Below are 20,347 nucleotides of genomic sequence, written 5' to 3' on the forward strand. Positions count from 1 at the left end.
GTCGCTGTCAGCCTGTGCTGTAACATCTAGATTCAATGGACGGCAGCATGTCCGGGATTTCGTTTCCCTCGCTGCAGCCCAGCAGGACACGGAAGCGAGCCTGCACATCCAAAGTGCGCACTGGTTGCATCACATGCAAGGAACGCCGTGTCAAGTGCGATGAGGTCAAGCCCACCTGCCTACGCTGCACCAGGGCTGGACAGATATGCAAAGGTTACATGCCTCTTCTTAGCGAACCGCGGCCACGGAAGCCAGAGCCAGTGATTCGCAGGCTTCTTCCTCGCCAGACTGCCAGCCAGTCAGGCGGGCTCGCAATCACTGTCGGGAGGGCCCTGCCGTCCATTCGCCTCCATGGCTCGGATGTGCTCTACTTCGACTTCTTCCGCTCCGAGGCCTCAAAGGAGCTGTCCGGGTACCTCCCTTCTTCCTTCTGGTCCCGGATCGTCCTCTGCGAGACTCTCACAGATTCCTGCATCCGCCACGCCATACTTGCCTTGGGCGCCGCCTCATACCCCTTGGTGGCCCGGAATCAGCATCTTCCTTGGTCATCCAGCAACGATGCCACCTCCAACGCCCACGGCAGGGCTGCGATTTGTCATCACACAAAGGCCCTCGCTCTGTTCCGGGAGATGATGGCCAACGGCATCGACAACTTCCCCTCCAGAAGCGCCTTCATTGTCACACCTTTGCTCGTAGCATTCACCATGCTCCAGAGTAACAACAAGGCTGCCGAGACCCTGCTGTCTGGCCTCAAGGCCCTGCAAGAGGTGTGCCAGGTCTGGCAAGGAAAACACGTCCGCGGAGGCTCGAAAGGTCCACTTATAAACGAAGAAATGGAGGAATTGACCTGTCCCATGCTTCAAGTCTACAGTAAGCAGCAACCTATCGTGCCTGAGAACAGACTTCTGCCCTACTCGAAGATTGCCGCATGTACTGCGTCGGTTTCATTCTCCCGGCTGCAGGCCGCGAGGCAGCTTATGTGCAGGATGTGTCGTCTTCTGCACCTGCTCTTATACACCAACCCCTCGTTTGGACTTTGGAAGCTGACTCCCGATTGTGCAGTGTTATGCGGCCACAATCCCTTATATCCAACTCAGAAGGGCAACGTGTTCACTATACCGAGCAATATGTTCCTTGACTCCAGTCCTCCGCCGGATTGGAGCGACCGGCCTGTCACAGCATCTTTGACGGACAGTGTTCTCGCTATTTGGACTTCCTTCACTTCCCGCTGTCTTGTGTGGCTACGCCATTGCGACTACACAAAACACAGCCAAGCACCTGGGATTTATACCGGAGCCTGTGAGGAGCAGACTGATCTTCTAGCACGCCTTTCTCAGTGGCAACAGTTCATATATGGGTTGCACCCTGCGCCGGGTTTGGATACGGTGTACTCACGGGCCCTTCAACTTGTCCGCCTGCAATATGAAATACTGTTCATCTGGGCCTCGGAAGCATTGGACCGTACCCGCATGGGCTTCGACGTCCACACTGCCAGGTTCGAGAGCGTTGTCCAAGACTGCGCGGAGCTTCTGGGGCATGACCTCGGGGACAGCCCGGGCGGCGCGGAGGACTGCGGCACGCTGGGGCAGTACTCACCAGCGCCGCAGACGGGATATACATTCGAGAGTTTCGGCGTGGTTTCAGTGCTTGGTTTTGTCGTCACTCGGTGCCGAGTCGGCCCTATCCGACGGAGAGGCCTGGCGATTCTCGAGCGGATATGGTGGCGCGAGAACGGCTGGGACACGATCGCGAATAACCGCGGCGCCAAAGCCTTGATGGAGCTAGAGGAACAGGGCGGGATCCGTGGTGCAGACGGCGAGCTGTTTATCCCGGCCGAGTCGAGGTATTACTGGGGCGGTGCCCGCTGGGAGAACGACCTGCCCGCCAGCCAGAAGTTGATCTGCACCTTCGCACAGCGCAGACCGGACGAGCTCGGCGAGGTGTTTGGGGTCCCGGTTGTGATCGACCTGTCAGCGCCGGATTCAGACAATCACGGATGTACACTGAGTCCGGCATTCAGAGATTATAACATTAATCGAATCGGAAACAATACACGAGCACAACAAACCGAAGCAGGGTCAGTGCCCGGTGATTCTCGTTTCTGGACGCCACACTGTAACGGCATCGAGCAACCTACACTGACTACCTAGGTATTCAACTTATCATTGTTTAATATCATTAATCTTCATACCAGGTATCTATGAGTATTCCTGCGTTGTATTGTTCTAATATATTGTTAGGGGATGAATGCTTTGTAACATGTGTCGACACTTCTTGCGATATATTGCTGAGAATAGGCGTTGATTAGCGGTGCTATAGTTGACTGAGAGACTTCTCGTCTGTCCCGGCCCCCAAGGACTGAGACAAGCATAGTCACAATTGCCTGATCAGGAGAGGCTTGGACTACACGACAGCCGTCACGCTCAACGTGGTGGTGTCTGTCTCTCGACGGCCTCAAAGTCGGCCCTGCTGTTCTCCATCTCCGAGCCAAAAAGCCAGTGGAAATGGATCATTTTCGCCAGCACAAGGCGTCCACTCCTGGATTTCCAGCGAATTTATGCAGCGAGTAGAGGGCCGCTGGGAGGTTTGGAGATCATTTGGAGGTATAGAACGATGTGGGTTGTGTTTACTTAGGTCCATCCTTCACACAGTTAGATGCATGCAAATTCAGTCCTGTCTAACTGATCTTCCTAGTGGATGTCTCCGGTTGGGCGCTGCCATCATTGTACTCAGTATCGCCGCTGATCCCTTAAGCCAACAGCTCATTCAGTACAAGCAGCTTGTTGTTTATAGCCAGGATGCGGGTGTGGTAACCAACAGGGCCATGCGCTATGCAAAAGGCCACGAGACGTTCCCGCTCGTAACTTATTTGGGCCCGAGTAAGCCCTTTCTGCCAACGCTAGAAACCAACCCTATGGTTATTGATCAGAGTGTCCAGAATGTTGGAGTAATCAGACCAATGTCATGGCGGATGTAGACTTTGCCATGCAGTCTGCCATTCTATCCGGCCTTGATCAGCCCTTACGGAATATTGTCCGGCAAGGCACATTTCTTTGCCCGACTGTAAACTGTACTTGGCCCGTATACGAGTCACTAGCAATCTGCAACAAATGCTATGACCTCACCGGGAGTCTTGATCGTGTTGACTCGGGCGGCGGACAGCGTATGTCTCTGGGGAAGGACGACGCTGCGGTCTATGTCCATGTTAACCCCGGAACAGCAGTCCAGCCTTCCAACGGCCTTTACCTAAGCAATGCCGAAGGGTAGAAGGACGGAACATGCAAAACAAACACCACATCTAAAGCGGTTATGATGACGACATTTGGGACAGCTAATGCGACCAAGACTGTAAGCACGCCAAAGCTCGACACTCTTATCTAGTCGACGGCAAAGATTCGGGCTGAACCAGACCCCAGAAACGCATCTGCAGCTTGGACCGACCTCCCAGTATCTGCTATGTCTTGTGTGCGCTTTTCTATTGTGTCACTGAATATGAGACCATAGTGTCCAAAGGTGCTCCCCGAGTCGTGAAAAAGGAAGTTGCTGGTGCGACTCGGGTCGTAGGCTCATGGGAACCCTTTAGGCCATGCGGACTTCTTCCAGCACCACCCAGGGCCATGGCAAGATAGCACTGCTTTCAATGCCTGCTTCTCAATGATCGATCAAACAGACATAATGCTGTACTCACCTAGCACTGGCAGTCGCTTCAGCATTTCCAAGGTCGCAGTGGACAGCATCAGCTACTTCTTCCATTCCACGTTTGCCACGAACCTTTACGACGTAAATGTGACTAATACAACCAGGTCTAGAGCGGAAAGTTTAACGGGTACTATATGAACACATCACAAGAGCAATACGGGCCAGGAATAGTGCAAGCCCTGCTTAAAAACTAGAATCTCAACGAGACCTTTGAAGCATTGGCGGCGAGCATGAGCAATGCGATACCTACTGGATCAGACGAGACTTTCAACGGAACGGCCAACGTGGTCACAGGCAACAAGGGCGAGGTGACAATATTCTATCTGGTGGTGTGGTCATGGATCTCCATGCACTGATTCCTCGTCAGCACGGGCCTGGTGTTCTTGACATCACAGTCCGGGAGAGTAGGAGACATGGCCCAGCAGTACCTAAGTGGACGTCAAGCAGTCTGGCGGTGCTAAGCCGCGGACAAGAGGTTACGGGCATTTTATCGGGCATGTAGACGGTGGAGCAGATGGGGGCCTTGGCGAGGAATGCGAGAGTGGCGTTGCTTGATGGAAAGGTTAGCAGCTCATCGCTGGAACATCTTGCGTTCGACCCTCTGGAAGTTGAAGGTTAGCTATGAAAAACTTTCCACCTGATTCTATATGGTATTACGTACCTAGGTAGACTATGGATAATGCAGAAATCTGGAATACGGACGCAAAATAAAGAATGTAGAAGGAAGTATAAAGAAAGGAGTACGCACACCGAACAGAGAACACAGAGCGGACGGGTACAGATATGTAGGCATGAGTGTTTTTTGATTAAAATCTTTGTATGCTAGTCACTTTATTTTTTATCAAGATAACGTCCTCATCCTGAGCAGCCCAGCATTGCATTTCAAGCTCCTCACCCGTGCCCAGCATTGAGCAACCTACACTGGCTACATAAGCAATGCAGTGGACAAGTCAAGCACATGCGACCATATCTACAAGAAAATATCGGATCCCGTTCGCTCTCCTGCAATCAAGCTTGTAAGAGGTCGATTAGTAGTTGGGTCGGTGACGACCAGCGAATCCCGACTGTTGCATGTATCACTTCCTTTTCTTTTCTTTTTCTCTTTCCTTGTTGGGCCTGGCGCCTAGATCAGTATCACATGGGATGACTCGTGGTATAGCCTAATCCCCTGTGGAATACTTTCCAGTAAACAAATTGCCGTGGGACAACCCCATATGGGATAACCTCCTATGGGATGCCTTCTTGGATGGGTTATCGCTCCCTACTGCGTGCTGGCCCTTGCGGGATTCTGACAAAACAATGAGCCGTGGATGAGGCAGCGACCCTCAGCTCATTCCTCTCTGAAAGTGGTTGAAGTAGGACCACCACTGAGGGGCGTGCCCATCCAGGGTGACAAGACTGGTTGCAGCCGACGACCCGGCTGCTCGGGTTTCACCACATATTCAAGTCGAGTACGTTGTGCCGGCTGTAATTCTGGTACACGCAAGCTGACGATGGAAAAACCCGTGGCGTAGGTGTAGCATCTCGTCATTCATCATGCTGCCAACAAGCTACAGATAAGAGGCTTGTCTAGGCCATGTATATTTACAGTGTCAATGGTGGCAACAGCCTCGCCCCCAAAGCCCCCGGTCCCTAGAAACCCACCTAGCAATCATTGCAAGGCTGGACCCAGGGCCCGAAGCCGTCGACCTTGGTGACGAGAGTCCCGTTGGCGGTGAAGAAGTTGTACAGCGCGTCCACCTCGAAGTGGAAGCCGCCGTCGCTCGTGATCTTGGTCCCGCCGTGAAGGGGCCCGGTGGAGGTTAGGTTCGAGAACCAGTCCCAGTGGCCGTTTGTCAGGTTCAGGGCCGTGTAGGTCACCTTCTCGGACCCGGTGAGCACGTTGCCCCCGTCGTCCAGGAAGAGCGGGTAGATGTGCGTGCCGTTGGGCGTGCAGGCCTCGCTTGCGAGCTCGGCGCCGCCACAGTCGATGATGTTGATGCCGGAAAGGGCCCGGGTCCCGTCGTAGAAGGCCTGGGGGTACGAGGCGAGGTCGCCCGTCACGCCGGCGCGGTTGGCCTCGGGAACGCCGCAGGTGATGCACTTCCAGGCGTCGCCGTTGGGGAAGCTGGTGCCGTCGGCCTTGACCAGGATGAACTGCACGCCCGGGTAGATGCTGGCCATGAGGCGGCACCTTATACAACACGTATCGCACGTATTCCCCATCCCCACGTGCATCCGCCATCGACAGGGGCCGTCCGGGAGGGTGGACTAGGAGGGAGAATGGCACTGTGATAGTATAAATGACGGGGCATCGTCTCTCTGATCTTTGCACTATTGCTTACTGCCATGATGTAGTCTGATGTGTAGTTCGTGGCTCGAACGGTCTTTTATTGCACACTACTTGCATTAATTAAATCAGGGATTCGCACCTGCAAAAACGGAGGGGTACACCAGTAGGTAGCCGGCACTCGACCACGTGAGAACTCACCTACCCAACACCTGCACCTAAGTATATGAACCTCAGGCATGTAGGTGTTAAGTGTGTGGGTGTTGGGTGTGTGGGTGTTGTTGCTGCAGCTATGGTGCGAGTGATGTGCCGGTGTACCCTCCGTTTTTGCAGTTGCGAATCTCCGTTCTCTTGATTATTGCACTCATGCAGACCAGCATGTTACAGAAGTGCCACGCCAGGACAAACGGCTCACTTTTCGTTCGCGGGGGGGGGGGGGGGAAGGGTGGGCAGGATGCACATTTCTCACTGCAACATACAATCCAAGGCTCTCGGGCGGCTGAAAAGAGGCTTGTGCCTTGATGATTCAATTGTCTGTCCAACCGACGGTGCGTTAGTCACCGTCCACTGCCACGCTGCCAGCCCGTGAGGGCCGCCCGCTACTAGATCCGTGCCTTTGGGCCCTTTGCCCTGGCCTGCTCCTCGTCCGACTCCTGGACCAGGGCCCAGGCGAGCTCTGCGACGGGGCCCCTCGCGTTGCCGTGCTCCTGGGCCTTTGCGCTGGTGGCCTGCCTGACGGCGGCGCGGGCGGCGATGCCCTGGCAGATGGCGCTGAGGCGGAAGGTGGCAAAGGCCTGGGTCCACTTGAGCTCCTGCTCCATGCCGTCCCACCTGCCGCTGCCCAGCCCGGCCGCGGTGGCGTAGATGGAGGCGAGCTGGTCGGGCGTCGGGAGCCCCGGGGTGGCGCCGGGCAGGAAGGCGGCGTGGGCGTGCGGGATCCTGGTCTCGGGCGGCCCCTGTGCCGTGTGGGCGGACGAGAAGGGCATCAGGGCGTTTGCGAGGTCAGAGAGGGGGTGGCCTATAGTGGACATCTCCCAGCTGCAGGGCTGTCAGTACGCAAGGGTCACATGGGATCAGATGTAGGGATGGACTACTGACTCTAGAATACCCACGACCCTCGGCTCTGTCTTGTGGAAGACGAGGTTGTCGATCTTGTAGTCGCCGTGGATCAGCGTGCCCCTGTCCCTGGGCTGCCTGGCGGCGTCCTCGAAGAAGCGCGTCATGTCGGCAAAGTGCGGCAGGTCACCGACCTCGACGCCCGTGTCGACGTCGGTGACCCGGGCCTGGGCCTCGCAGATGGTCCTCCAGGTGGCGACCTGGCGGTTGTAGAAGCCGGTGGGCCTGCCAAAGTCGCCAAGCCCGACGCGCGGCGTCGACCTTGTGAAGCTTGGCCAGGGTGCGGATGGCGTCGCTCCACATCTCGGAGCGGTCGTGGGCCGAGACACCGGGGATAACCGGGTCCTCGATGATGCGGCCGTCGAGGAACTCCATGATGTAGAAGGGGGTGCCGATGACGGCGGCATCCTCGCACAGGACGTATGCCCTCGGGGCGGGGACGTCGGTGTCGCGCAGGGCATGGATGATGCGGTACTCGCGCTCGACCTTGTGGGCCGTCTTGGAGACCAGCTTCCCGGGTGGCTTCTTGCGCAGGACGAAGCGTTTGCCGGTGGGCTTGGAGGTGAGCAGGTAGGTTGGGTTGCTCTGGCCGTAGCCGAACTGCCTGACGTCCAGGGGCGGCGCGATGTCGGGCACCGACCGCGCGATGTAGGCCTCGAGGGCGGCCACGTCGATGGGCTGGCGGACCGGGCCGGCCATGTTGTGCGTGTCAGGGCGGCGGCGGCGGCGTCGTGTGTGCCCACCCGGCCCCGGTCTTAAGAGCAAGAAGTGAGCGAGGGCAAATGTGAGTGAGAGCAGATGGGAGTGAGTGGGAAGCGAGTAAGTGGTGACGTGACTATGCTTATGCTGTCTCGTACCTCTGGAACTTGATCTCGTGATGGAATGGACGGAAAGAGGGCATGAGGACCACCGTCCAAGTTCGAGTTCGGCGACGGCGTCGGCTCCGCTGTGCCGAGGTCCACGAGGCGAGTTCGAGGTGGAGGTGCCGACCGACGGTCGAAGCTGGGGTAAAGCTCCACCTCGGCAGGGGGGGCCGTTGGCCAGGACGGGCAGGGATCAGGCGGTGATGCTCTGACCTCACTCAGTATACTGTTATAGTCTACAGGCTGCTCACCCTTTTATTACACGCAATGTGGCAGACAATTTCCGAGACTTAGTATACACACCACTGCCATGATCAATAACATGTATATATATATATATATATATATATGTATATATGTATATATGTATATATGTATATATGTATATATGTATATACAACCCTCACAGACCCCTGATCTGCTCAACAACCCAGTCTTTGGCCCTCACAGCCTCGGGCAACCCGTACATAAACGCCAGCGGGAAGCAGTGCATCTGTCCCTCCCAGTGCAGCCACGCCCCGGCCACGCCCCCGCCGGCACACGCGTCTCGGAACCCCAGCGCTGCGGGCGTGAGAATGTCGTGCCCGCCCGTCACCCCGACCAGCCTCACGCCCGCCGTCGCGAGCACGCCCACGTCCGCCACCGCCGGTGAGATACAACCCTCGCTCCTGTCCACCCCCTGCGCCCACGCCGCCGCCTCGCCGTTGTGCGAGCCCACCGTGAGCACCGGGTCCCTGCGCGCGAGCGCCCGAGTCTCGCCCGCCCCCGCCCCCATGGGCCTGAGGTCCACCGCCGGCGAGATGATGAGGAGCGACATTGGCTGCCTTGTGCCCGCGCCATCCTCCTCCCGCTTGCTCTTGCTCAGACCGTCGAGCGCCAGGGAGAGTACAATGTTCGCCCCGGACGAGTCCCCCGCGAGAATGACCTGTTCCCCATCGTCTCTACCGCTGCCCTGACTTGGAAACGAGGCAAAGAGTCTTCTCAGCGCGGGGAGCGTTGTGGCCGCTGGCGACGCCGGCGCGAGAGGCGCGCTGACTATCGTGACCACCAGCCCGGGCACCCTGCGCGCCACCTCGGCGCAGAACTTCCAGTGCTGCCCGGACGGCGGGCTCTGCCAGCCTCCTCCCGCTATGTAGTACATGCGTTTCCTCTTCGTAGCCGGCTTCTTGTTCTTGTTGTCGTCATCGTCGCCGTTCTTGTCGTGAGTGACCATATCGTAGAGCCATATGTCCTCCTGCCGCCGCTCCACCACCGTCACGCCGCCCATGATTCTCTTGTCGTGTTCAAGCCTGGGTGATCCGGCCGCGAATGTGCCCTTCGGAGCCACGAGGTGTGGCTTGAACGGCCGGATCAGCGCCTGGAGCACCACAGAATAGATGCTGCGGTCTGTCCGTTGGTCAAGCTCCATTGCCCCGCTAGTCCACACCGTCCAGGTAAATGCAATTCTGGGAGGGGGAAAAAAAAAGATAAATGGTCTTCAACGTTGTGTACCAATGCTGAGTGAAAGTGAACCCGTGTGGCTTTCAGGAACTGTTCTGAAAGCTGCTGCTGCTACGTCATAGAAAAGCCCAAATCCAAACCAACCGAGTTATACTAGTACTAACCATCCCGGTAAAACAATGACCTTAAGACAAGATATTGTGGGTGTGCATGTGAGTAACATATGTCTCCTGCTCGTCCAAGATGTAATGGTGACATTTGTTCATCCCTCATCGCTAAAACCACCACTGCAATAGTATACAAATTAATCACGGATGCGACAGGTGACCAAGTCATTCCCCTTTTCTGCCCATGCTCTCTCTCTCTCTCTCTGTCTCTGATATGGGACCTGGACATCCGGACCCTCTGATCATTATCCCTCCCTTAAAGCCCATGGGGTATTACCCGCAAATTCTTCGCTAGTCTATCCATTCCTTTCCGTTACCATGCATCTCCTGTTTGTTCGTCACAGCCAGCCGAGGGGAGCCCCAGGGAGCCCCGGCGGTGACTGGTGCCATGGCCCTGCCTGTTCCCCGTTGCGAAATCACAGCGACCCAGGCCAACATCCTTGTCGCCTCGGATGCATGGCTTCTCCCATGGCTGCCCAACGCGAACCTTGGCCTAGCCGTCCGCAGTAAAGAGGACCTAAACGCCTATCCATGGAACATCCTCGCCTGCTATCCTGCCCACAGGCGCTCCGCCCCGTCCCAATGCCTTTACGGCAGTCTGACGAGCGGGAAAGCACCCCTTGAGCGGTCCTGGGGGGACTCGATTCATCCCACCCATATTCATCCCTACAGCGTATAAGCCGCCTACAACCTCCCGTGCCTGGCCTTGAAGATGGCCACTTTGTCGTCGTAGAAGAGTATCTCCCTTAGGCGCAGACGGGTCTTGGCCGCCGGTTCCACAAACGAGTCATCGTCGTCCGAGTCTTCGTCGCTATGGTGTTCCTCGGACTGGGTCTCGTCGGGGTCTGTCGGGCTCGTAGGCGTGCCTTCGTCGTCTGAGTCATCCGGATCATCCGAATTGTCTTCCGTGTCGTTCTCGTCCTCGTCGGTCGCCTCGTCCACCTCTGCCGGAGGCTGGTCCATGTTCGAGCCGTGACCGTTCACACCGTTGGCCGCGCCGCCGTTCAGGAGGCCCGAGCCTGCGACATCGGATGCACGCTGCTCCATGATCTCAAAGCACTTGGTCGATATGCCCACGTAGCAGAGCTGGATCTCTGGGCAAAGCGTGATGATGTCCGCGACCTGCATCACCAACTCCTTGGGCTCGAAGTTGCCCATGACATGGTCCGCCATGTATGGGATGTGGAGCGACCGGAGCTGTGTCATGTTAGGGAGACGTTGCAGGAAAGTGTGCTAGTTTTGCTGTTAGTAAAGGCACATTCTCACGTAGGCTAGAAGCAGGACATAATTACCCAGTCCTTGTAGTCGATGGAAACAGACAGCTCCTTCAGCTTCTTCATCCGGCCGCTGGTCACGTATTGCAGGAGGTCGCTGGTCAGGCACCAAGACCGCCACCTCATGGTCTCGGCAGAGTTCGCCCCCGACGACGTGGTCTTGTTGGAGCTGTCCAGGAGGAGCTTCTTCAGGCTGTTCCGGTGCCGCTTGATGGCCCCCTTGAAGATGGAATCGATCGTCACCTGTGGAGGGGCGCTGGCCGCGGTGCCCCGCCTCCGGTCTTGCAAGAACAGACACTCCAGAGAGTTCGGAGCCAATGTCTCCTTGATGAAGGCAATCAAGGACGGGGACGTCTGATCCGTGTGGATGCTCTTCAGACCCAGTTGGTATTCCATCGGGCCATTGGGCACTGGCTTGCTCGAGGTCGGTGAGATCCCGAACCCAGACTCTAGCGGCCTAGGCTCGAATTGCTTCTTCAGCAGTTTCCATAGGTTCTCATGTTGGGCGCAGTCGAGAATTGTCAAGTTAGTCAGCACGGTCCAGTCAAACGCCTTGCTGCAGACCTGCATAGAGAGCGGTACTCTCTCCAGCTCCAAGGTCGTCAGCTTGAGCTTGCCGTCTAGTCTCTTCCTCGCCGGGGTGCCAGGCCCGGAAGCCCCTGGTGTTCTAAGGGCTGAGGACCGCCTCGAACTCATCTCCGTGTCAAGCGACGGTGTCCCAGGCGCAGGGCTTGGCTCGCCTGAGAAAGGTGGGGGCGGTGCACCAGACTCTCCTGTCAGCGGGGTTTGCTGGCCGGGAGTGCTTTCAGGCAGGGGCAAAGGAGGTGCCGGTTTCGTCTTGGGTAGCTTCCTCCGGATGTCATATACACGCCCCACAAGCACGCCCAATATGCCCCCGAGTCTCCTGTCGCCAATGGCGCTCTCACCGGGCCACCGGGCGTTGTGGTCTACCTGCTGTAGCTCGGGGCTGTCCCAGGTCTGCACAAAGTCCTTGTGGACAGCCTTGGCAGAGACGCCCAGCCTGAGTTCTTGGATGACGTCCTTGGACCGCTCGACCAGTACAGCCATCTCGTCGAGGTAAGGCAACTCATCGACGTCCAGCACAGTGAGGCTCTTGAGGGGCGGCAGGACACTGAACGTGGGGTATTCGACCTGGTTCTCCGAGTAGGCGATGGGCGGGCTCGGGGCCGGGTGCGAGGCAGTCGAAGGGAGCGCTATACCAATCGGCGTGAGGGTGCTGCCGGCTGGCACCACCGCTGCCTGGGGCGCAGCCGGAGCGGGACTCGATGAGGAGGATGGGGACGCGCCGGTATCGTTGTTGTCATGCCACCGGATCCAGACGCGCTCCAGCATGCACTCGCGGGTTTCCTCGTCCGGCAGGGAGCCCAGTGCGATGAAGATGTCGGACAGGACGCCCGTGGGCATGTCCCAGATGAAGGTCTCGAGGCTCTTCATCTTGGACACTGCCAAGGCCACCAAGGTGCCCAGCATCTTCCCACTCTCTTTGTTGATCATGTACTCGGCAACCCAGTCGTTGGGCCCGTTGCCGAGCGAGAACTTGCGCGTGTGCTGCGCATAGTTGTTGTCTCCGAACTTGATGGGTGCCGGGGTTTGGTCCCCGTAATTGCGGAAGCGGGTGGTGGTGCGGGCAAAGGAGCTCCCCAGGCAGAGCGTCGACAGGCCGTAGGTCAGGGCATCGACGCTCTTGGCCTCGGTGGCGGTGGCGTGGGCATCGGGCCAGACGATGTCGAACCTGGAGTAGATGTGAGGGATTGCAAGTTTGTAGAGGGTCGAGTTCGTCAGGGCCAAGGAGGTCAGGTCGTTGGTATGCGTGATCTGCGGTTGCCGGCGGTTAGCATGACTCTTGAGGCTCGGAGTTGGCGACACAATAGGTAGAGGCAGCCGACAAGCGGTGCGGGTCCAGATGGAAGATGCCGCACGGAACATTGGGGTGTACTTGCCTCTTTGACAACCAGACGGAGGATGTCCTCGGGGAGGTCTAGGAGGTTCTTGGTCTCGGGCGGCTGGACGTCCCAGTCAGGGTCTTTGCTCTTAAGGTACTCCGTTATTGGGTCGTGATCGGTGATGTCGCCGGCCTCGTCCTGGTAAATCTGGGAGACGTGCCTGGGGTCTCCGCTAAAGTCTGCGTCGAGGTCGAGACTGTCGAGGTCAGGATGGTCCAAGTCGTCCATGGGGGGTTCGTCCATGGGGGCCTCGTCCGGATACGCGTCTTGTGGAGGGTCGTCATAGTCTCGGCTGTCGTATGCATTGGGGTCGTAGTCGTCGGCATCGTGGGGGGTGTTGCGGTCGTCGTGAGAGTCTTCAAAGCCATTTGGCTCGTCGTAGGCCTGTTCGGGATCGGGGTACCCGCCGTCCTGGTAGTCGTCCTCGTCGTCGTACTGGTCGTGGCTCATTGTGACGGTCAGGTTGGCCAACCACCTCTCCTCGGGAGTGCTGGAGTTCGTTCGAGTTCAGGTTCGACTCCCGGGTCGTGTCCCAGTTACAGCTCTAGACCAGATGCACAGCGTTGATATTGGTATTGGTATTGGTACTTGTATATGTATTGGCAACGATGTCGGTGCTGGCAGTGGCGGTAGCAGTCGCACTGGCGGTAGATATCGGCCCGCAGATGGAATTGGGCCTTGAGGTGTCTATCTGCCTGTCGCGTTCAGGTTCGAGGCATACCAGACTACACACGACACATGGACGTGAATGCAACGATGGCCCAGCCCTCGGATGGGAAGTCAGAACTGCGAGTTGAAGAGAGGGAACGGACAGATGGACATTAGGCGAGATGCTGCGAAAGAGAAGGGGGAAAAGACAAAAAAGACGAAAGACAGGCGGATGCAAGTCGAGGCCGGGGAAGGTTGGAGGGTAGTTGGCCTGGATTTGGATTGGATGTTGGGATGATCGACGGGATAGCCTTTTCTCAGAATAGCAGCCGCGGGAGGAGGCAGGAGGAGGCACTCACTCACCTCATTCAGCCTACCCGGGCAGTCAGACAAACGGTCGACCAGCCCTGCCAGGCCCCGGCCCAGCCCAGCAGACCCAGTGCGCTAGACCCAGCAGCCCGTGTTGGACGGAGCCAGTGGCCTGCGGCAGCCAGCCAGAAGAGGCCAACCCCAACCTCCAACCTCCAAACCTTCAGCAGGGAAGGGGCCAACCGAGAGACAGAGACTGGAGCACGAGGGCCTGTGCCATCCTGGTCCGCCCCGACTCGCTTGCCGCACAGGCCAGGAGGTGGTCCGCTGCTCAGCCCGGCCCACGTTTTTTGCTCTCCCAGCAGGGATTGAGACGCTCGCGGCGCCTGGGGAGCTCACCCGCGGGCGCCCCCACTGCAGACCTCAGATGCCCACCGTCCACCAGCCCACCGCCAACAGTCCCGGGCTCGGTGGCCTCTGTAGGAGTAGTAGTAGCAGCAGTAGTGGTGGTGGTGGTAATGAAAGAGGACGAGGAAGAGGAGGCTTACTGGAATCTAGTAACAAGGCTAACCACGACCATGACCGTGACCACCCAGCCAGGCCGGCCTGTGTATGTGGCCGTTTCGTGCCGTCTCGTTTCACTCCCTGGCTGACAACAAGGTAAAAATAGCTGGTCCGAGATCACAACTACATACTGTCATACAAAATATTGGCATTGCCAACAATAGTAAGTGCTTGTAAGATGCAGCAGCCTCCTTGGCCCGTCATTGGTGGTGGCGTTTCACACATCAACCGGCCCGTCACATCTGCCGTGCAGTGCATGCACGTCCCTATCCACCGGCTCGCCGTTTGTGGGGCCGGCCATGCATCGCCTGGCCTAGCCCAGCGCCGTTCCGTGCTCCCGCTGCCGCCCCGGATCTTCACCAGGGGGTGGTATCTCCTGCACCGTCCTACATGCCGCCGTCTCGGACCTTCACTGGTCTGCACGCCCTCCCACGCTGGTACGTAAGCTGATTGCCACCATATACATTTCCAAAGCCTGAAATGGGACAATAGCCCAATGCAATCCCAAGAAACAGACTTCATTGTGGACACGGCATTGCCGACCAAGGTCCTGGTGTTTCAGACAGAGAGAGAACACTCATATTAGATGATTATACCGCCGAGTTTCGCCGTCTGCTGCTCCGAATCCATTTTGGACAAACCGCAGATGGCATTGTATCTCCTGGCTTCGCCTGGGCTCATCAATTGAGTTGCATCGTCGCCTTTCCTTGCCCCAGAACGCCGTTACACACCCCTGACCCGTCTCTCCAGCGCCGACCCGGAGGTGAGTGACCATGAGCTACAAGTACACGTATACCGCCGACCACAGAGACCTTTCTTTTGAACCATCGACCCAGACAAGGACACCCTCGCCACCTTTAAATTTCTATCAATCATCCTCAATATCGTCGTCGCTCAGCACCAGCTTGTTCTGCAGGCTGCTGATCATTGACCCCTCGCCCTCGTCGCCGCGCGACTTTATCGCAGGCGCTCGCCTCTTTCTCGGCGATGCATCTTCTGTAGGCTTGTCGGTCGCCCACGCCTCTCCCGCCGGCGCGGCACCTTCGTCTACCTCGGCGTCCGACTCCGCATCCGCCGGCGGGCCGATCCCCTGGAACGACACCACCTTGTCCAGGTCGCGTACCCCCATCGAGCAGAACGACGTGCGCCGGCCGCGCGAGATATGTGCAATGTACGGTAGCCTCTCGAGGACCATCTCTTTCCGCGCCGAGTTGCCCAGTGGCAGGAGCCACGACGTGTCTGCCTCTTGCGCTTCTTCGTGCTCCGCCTTCGCTGGTTTCGGCCTGGCCGCGTACTTCATTTCCGACCGGTTGCCGACCCAGTCACCCACGCTGCTGCCCTTAGTCTTGCGAAAGGCAGAGGCCCCACTGCTTATTCCAGCATTCCCGTTCTGGGCGGTCGCAGACCCCGGCTTCCCGCATTCGCCTTTGAGCATCTTGGTAGCCCACAGATCGACCAGCCCCTCCACTTCCTCCTTGGTCCTCCACAGCTTTATGCTCGTCGGGTAGTACATCTTGAAAGCATCACCGCCTCTGCCAGACGTTGCGCTCTTTCGCTTGACCGGGCATGGCAGAGAAAACAGGAGGCCGCGGACCGCTACCTCGAAGGCCATCTCGTCCTGGCGGAGGATATGGCTACCCTGGTCCTTCCCCTTGTTCGAGAAGCCTTTGCCACCAAAGAAAATGTCCCAGGAGGGATTGAGAAGATCGCTCTCAGACAGGTATTCAATGCAATCGTTGACATAGTCTATAGACGAATTCGGATCAGAAGGGCCGGTGCGCTCGCATGAAAGGGCGTAATTCTCATGTAATGCCGAGATGAAGGTGGAAGTGTCTGTTCCCGTCTCGTCAATCAGCGCCTCCACTGCTACTTGCGATCGTTTGGGTCGTGACAATTGTTCTAGGTGCGGCGGCATCTGCTCCGCCATGGCCTCCTCCGACCCAACTGGATACGGTTGTTCGTCCCTTTTGTTGTAGACGACTTTGCCGACGGCGTGGAAGATCCCCAGGCTCGCCTCCCGCTGCGAAATCAGCTCCAAGCTCTCTTGCTCCCCTTTTGTCAAGACCTGGTCCTTGCTGGTCTTTTTTGTTTTGGTGAATGCGACCTTGGAGCCCCAGTCGGCGTCGCCATCGCCTTTCAAGCAGAGGAATTCAAGCGATGAGATCGCACTCCTGACGTCGCCGATCTCGGCCAGGCGCTTCAGCACCAATGGCCCAGGAGTCCTTCGTCGCCCAGAGACTCGGGCTTCCTTCTTCACGATGAGCTCCAACGCTTTGACCAGCAAGGTCGGCGCAACATCGTTATACTCGATGACTCCGGTCCCAGGGTGACGGAGGATCTCAGGTCCAAGCAGCCGGTGTGCGGTGAAGCTATCAGCAGATGCCGACGTGGTTGTAAGCAGCGTCTCGGAGATGATCATTACCATTGGGATGATTGGTTCGGATGGCCCGTGTTGTCCGAGGGCTGTCAGAGACGGCGTGCTGTTGGCAAGGCACTGCATTACTGTTCTTCGAAAAGACGTCAAGGCACTCCCGGAGCGCATGAAGGTGTTGGGGAACTCTTCAATCAGGATGACCCTCTTTTGATCTGCCTGCGACTCCTGTGATGTCCCCGCGGTGGTCTTGACAGTACTAGGGGCAGAATTGTCGTCGTCGTCCAAATCCAACTGGCCGAACTTGCCCCCGCGTCCCATGAACTCTTCAAACTGAGCCGAGGCGGACTGGAAGCCCTGCGTAGCGCCGGCGGAGCCTGTGGGATTCCTCCACTCCAAAATCTCGAAGCCAAGCTCCTTTGCCAGTAATTGAATAGTGGTCGTCTTGCCTGTGCCGGCCGAGCCTTTGAGCACGAGCAGACGCTGGCGCATACGACCGCCGAGCACATCGCCAAGCCATTTTCGCACATCAGCCACCTTCTTCTTGTGCACGACCAGCTCGTCCAGGTTCAGGGGGCCAAATCGTTCTGACCAAGGCCTTTTGTCCTCGCCATCGCTTGACGGAGCCGAGCTCAGCCGTGGAGGTTTCATAAACCTCTGGCTAGCGACACCGCTAATATCGGAAGATGTTGCGGAGTTGAAAGCATCCCCAGTCCTCTTGTGCGCCTTCTTCCCAACAAGGCTCGACCCCGCAGCTCTATGTGCTCCGATTTCTTCGTCGTCTGAGAGCGGGTCACTCTGGATATCCAATGGCTGGGGCTCGGCCTTCTTTGCAGCACCGTTCGTCCTGCCTTCTGTCATGGCCCTTTGGCTCTGCTTGGAGAATAATGCCTGGATATTCGCCGATTTCCCCTTCTCTTCGATCTGTTTCTTGCCCTTTGCTGGGCTCTTGCCGGAGCTCTTAGCCAGGGCCGCGCTGCTTGGTCGGCTTCGGCTTCCATTGCCCTGCGGTGGAGCTGTAGTCACAGCTGCACGGGTTGAGCGGGTGGACTTGCGGATGGGACTCGGCGACTGTGGGGGAGGCTCGTCGTTGTGCGATTTAGAAGCCTTGGCTGGCGACGAGAAATAGAAGTTGAGGCTGTTCTTTTTGGGCGTGGTGGCGGGCGTGGGCTGTGGTTTCTCGTCTTCATCGTCCTCCTCGTCGTCGACCCGGTTCCGCCTGCGACGCTTTGCAGGCGGCGGCGCCATTGCAAAACCGGGGGCTCCCAAGCATCTGTCGTGCACACGCTGCAGTCGCTGCTGTTATGGGTTGAGGATGAAGGGTGCCGGGGCAGAGCGTCTACCAGCCGGCGAAGACCAATTGACGGTCTGAAGATGCTGGCGAAGCTTCGAGGCGTCCTCGTGCACGCTGGAGGGGCATGTTGGATCAACAATGATGGTATGGATCACTTTTGTATGGAGATGGGAGGAGATCTGGATGGGTCGAACCCATGCGAGTCTCCACTGCAGCTGGGCTTACCACGGTAGACTGGCAGGGTGCAATTGCAATGTGCAGGGGTCCTCAGCTGCCGGGTGGACCGATCTATGTAATCGGGCGGGTGCTCGGGCGCTCCTGCTGTTGCCTGCACTGGCACATGTGACCTGGCGCCTGCCTGTTTCTTTGGGACCCTCCTTTGCGGCGTTGGCCAGCCGCGTCGCGCTCTCTCCGTCGCGTCAACACCTGGATCCCTTACAACTTCGCCACCAGCGTTACCTCTGCAAAATCACATTGCGCGCCGCTCCAAAATTGTGACTCTAGCATTCCCTTCTGACTTGGGTCTCTCAGTTCCCACTTTTCTTTTTGAAAAACTTGCCGTCCACAACATCGCAAAAATGACCCAAACAGAGGAGGAGTACGATGAGGCGCAGGCAGGCGATGAGAGCATGACCGGCCCAGGTGCGCCCACGCCGTTGGCAGCTCTCGAGGCGAGTCTTCATGGCCGATGCACATTTCCACGAGCCTTTTTCTAACAAATTCTCGCGGTGCAGGGTCTCGGCGGTCTCACCAAACGTGATATCCAGCTCATTGTAGATGGCGGCTACAACACTGTCGAGTCGGTGGCTTACACGCCACGAAGGAACCTCGAGCAGATCAAAGGCATATCTGAGCAGAAGGCAAACAAGATCCTCCAAGAAGGTACACATCCACGCCCTAAAATAATAATGCTTCAACACGTATGATGCGCTCATTCTACCCAAACACTAACTTTGTCGCACAGCATCGAAGCTCGTTCCCATGGGCTTCACTACGGCCACGGAGATGCATCAACGCCGCAGCGAGCTGATTTCCATCTCCACCGGCTCCAAGAACCTCGACACTCTCCTTGCTGGTGGTATCGAGACCGGCAGTGTCACCGAGATCTTTGGCGAGTTTCGTACCGGCAAATCGCAAATCTGTCACACCCTGGCCGTCACCTGCCAGCTGCCCTTTGACATGGGCGGTGGCGAGGGCAAGTGTCTCTACATCGACACCGAAGGAACATTCCGGCCCGTGCGCCTGCTGTCCGTCGCAAACCGCTATGGCCTGTCCGGCGAGGAGGTCCTTGACAACGTTGCATATGCGCGAGCCTACAACTCCGACCACCAGCTGCAGCTCCTCAACCAGGCTGCAGCCATGATGTGCGAGACCAGGTTCTCCCTCCTGGTTGTCGACTCAGCCACGTCCTTGTACCGTACCGATTTTCTGGGCCGAGGAGAGCTCAGCAGCCGGCAAACACATCTTGCCAAGTTCATGCGCACGCTGCAGCGGCTGGCAGACGAATTCGGCATTGCTGTTGTCATCACAAACCAGGTCGTCGCCCAGGTAGACGGTGGTCCCTCTGCCATGTTCAACCCAGACCCCAAGAAGCCGATCGGCGGCAACATCATTGCTCACGCTTCCACAACCCGACTCAGTCTGAAGAAGGGCCGTGGCGAGACCCGTATTGCGAAGATCTACGACAGCCCCTGCCTTCCCGAGGCTGACTGCCTGTTTGCCATCCAAGAGGACGGCATTGGTGACCCCTCTCCCAAGGACATGGAGAAGATGGACAGGTAGCCGGGTGGGCTTCAGACTCGGTGACGTTGCATGAATTGCTTGCACGATTGGGATGGATCTGGGTGCACCGGGAATGGCCAGCTCCAGTATATGGGATGACAGGCAAGCCGAGGCAAGGAATGGGGGCCATCATAGCACTTATTGTCTGAACATCTTCCTGGCTTGTTGGGTTACGTGGCATGGTAGCTAGGCGTTGTAGACTTTTCGCTTTGGGAACTTTCGTATTACATTATTTCGTATCGCATAGTAAGAGACGGATGCATGCAAGCGTCTTGCTATCAAAGCCCTGGTCTACGGCTATAGCTCCAACCGTTCCAGATAGGGTGGGGAGTATCTGAGGCAGCTGAAGGTCGAAAGAGTGTCCACCACGCTCCCGGCGAGGATCACAGCAATAGGTCCAGACAAGCGGGCTGACTTGGCCGAGAGACGAGTGCCTTGTGACCCATTGGGCATACTGCGTTACTCTCTTCTGCTCTTCTCTCCTCCACCCTCCAACTTGTTCGTGTCGCCCCGACCACGTACGGGTCACCTCGAAGGACTTGCGTTAGACTACAAGACCACATTTGATGTTCACAGTAGCTGTAGAG

At 57.5% G+C, this 20,347-nt stretch overlaps 7 protein-coding genes across 7 annotated transcripts; 2 read left to right on the plus strand and 5 right to left on the minus strand.

Moving 5' to 3' along the window:
• Nucleotides 1-218: 218 nt before the first annotated feature.
• Nucleotides 219-4,055, plus strand: INS49_010423 (uncharacterized protein; the record flags this gene model as incomplete). Its single annotated transcript, XM_043171148.1, has 4 exons — nucleotides 219-870; nucleotides 1,063-1,969; nucleotides 3,702-3,780; nucleotides 3,894-4,055. The coding sequence occupies 4 exons, from the start codon at nucleotides 219-221 to the stop codon at nucleotides 4,053-4,055; spliced, it is 1,800 nt and encodes a 599-aa protein (XP_043025713.1).
• A 1,288-nt stretch (nucleotides 4,056-5,343) lies between these two features.
• Nucleotides 5,344-5,872, minus strand: INS49_010424 (uncharacterized protein; the record flags this gene model as incomplete). Its single annotated transcript, XM_043171149.1, has 1 exon — nucleotides 5,344-5,872. A coding segment is annotated over one exon (529 nt), but the record flags the coding sequence as incomplete, so codon positions are not given.
• A 698-nt stretch (nucleotides 5,873-6,570) lies between these two features.
• On the minus strand, nucleotides 6,571-7,783 carry INS49_010425 (uncharacterized protein; the record flags this gene model as incomplete). The annotated part of the gene is made up of 3 exons (XM_043171150.1): nucleotides 6,571-7,006; nucleotides 7,067-7,284; nucleotides 7,346-7,783. 3 exons carry the CDS (start codon nucleotides 7,781-7,783, stop codon nucleotides 6,571-6,573), a joined length of 1,092 nt encoding a protein of 363 aa, XP_043025715.1.
• Nucleotides 7,784-8,350: 567 nt separating this feature from the next.
• Nucleotides 8,351-9,355, minus strand: INS49_010426 (uncharacterized protein; the record flags this gene model as incomplete). Its single annotated transcript, XM_043171151.1, has 1 exon — nucleotides 8,351-9,355. One exon carries the CDS (start codon nucleotides 9,353-9,355, stop codon nucleotides 8,351-8,353), a length of 1,005 nt encoding a protein of 334 aa, XP_043025716.1.
• An 883-nt stretch (nucleotides 9,356-10,238) lies between these two features.
• On the minus strand, nucleotides 10,239-13,242 carry INS49_010427 (uncharacterized protein; the record flags this gene model as incomplete). Its single annotated transcript, XM_043171152.1, has 3 exons — nucleotides 10,239-10,787; nucleotides 10,847-12,664; nucleotides 12,736-13,242. 3 exons carry the CDS (start codon nucleotides 13,240-13,242, stop codon nucleotides 10,239-10,241), a joined length of 2,874 nt encoding a protein of 957 aa, XP_043025717.1.
• Nucleotides 13,243-15,181: 1,939 nt separating this feature from the next.
• INS49_010428 (uncharacterized protein) lies at nucleotides 15,182-17,932 on the minus strand (the record flags this gene model as incomplete). The annotated part of the gene is made up of 1 exon (XM_043171153.1): nucleotides 15,182-17,932. One exon carries the CDS (start codon nucleotides 17,930-17,932, stop codon nucleotides 15,182-15,184), a length of 2,751 nt encoding a protein of 916 aa, XP_043025718.1.
• A 624-nt stretch (nucleotides 17,933-18,556) lies between these two features.
• Nucleotides 18,557-19,760, plus strand: INS49_010429 (uncharacterized protein; the record flags this gene model as incomplete). Its single annotated transcript, XM_043171154.1, has 3 exons — nucleotides 18,557-18,620; nucleotides 18,756-18,860; nucleotides 18,943-19,760. The coding sequence occupies 3 exons, from the start codon at nucleotides 18,557-18,559 to the stop codon at nucleotides 19,758-19,760; spliced, it is 987 nt and encodes a 328-aa protein (XP_043025719.1).
• Between the last annotated feature and the right edge of the window lie 587 nt (nucleotides 19,761-20,347).

The sequence above is a fragment of the Diaporthe citri genome (genome assembly GCF_014595645.1).
Source record: "Diaporthe citri strain NFHF-8-4 chromosome Unknown scaffold_4, whole genome shotgun sequence".
Classification (NCBI taxonomy): Eukaryota; Fungi; Ascomycota; class Sordariomycetes; order Diaporthales; family Diaporthaceae; genus Diaporthe; species Diaporthe citri.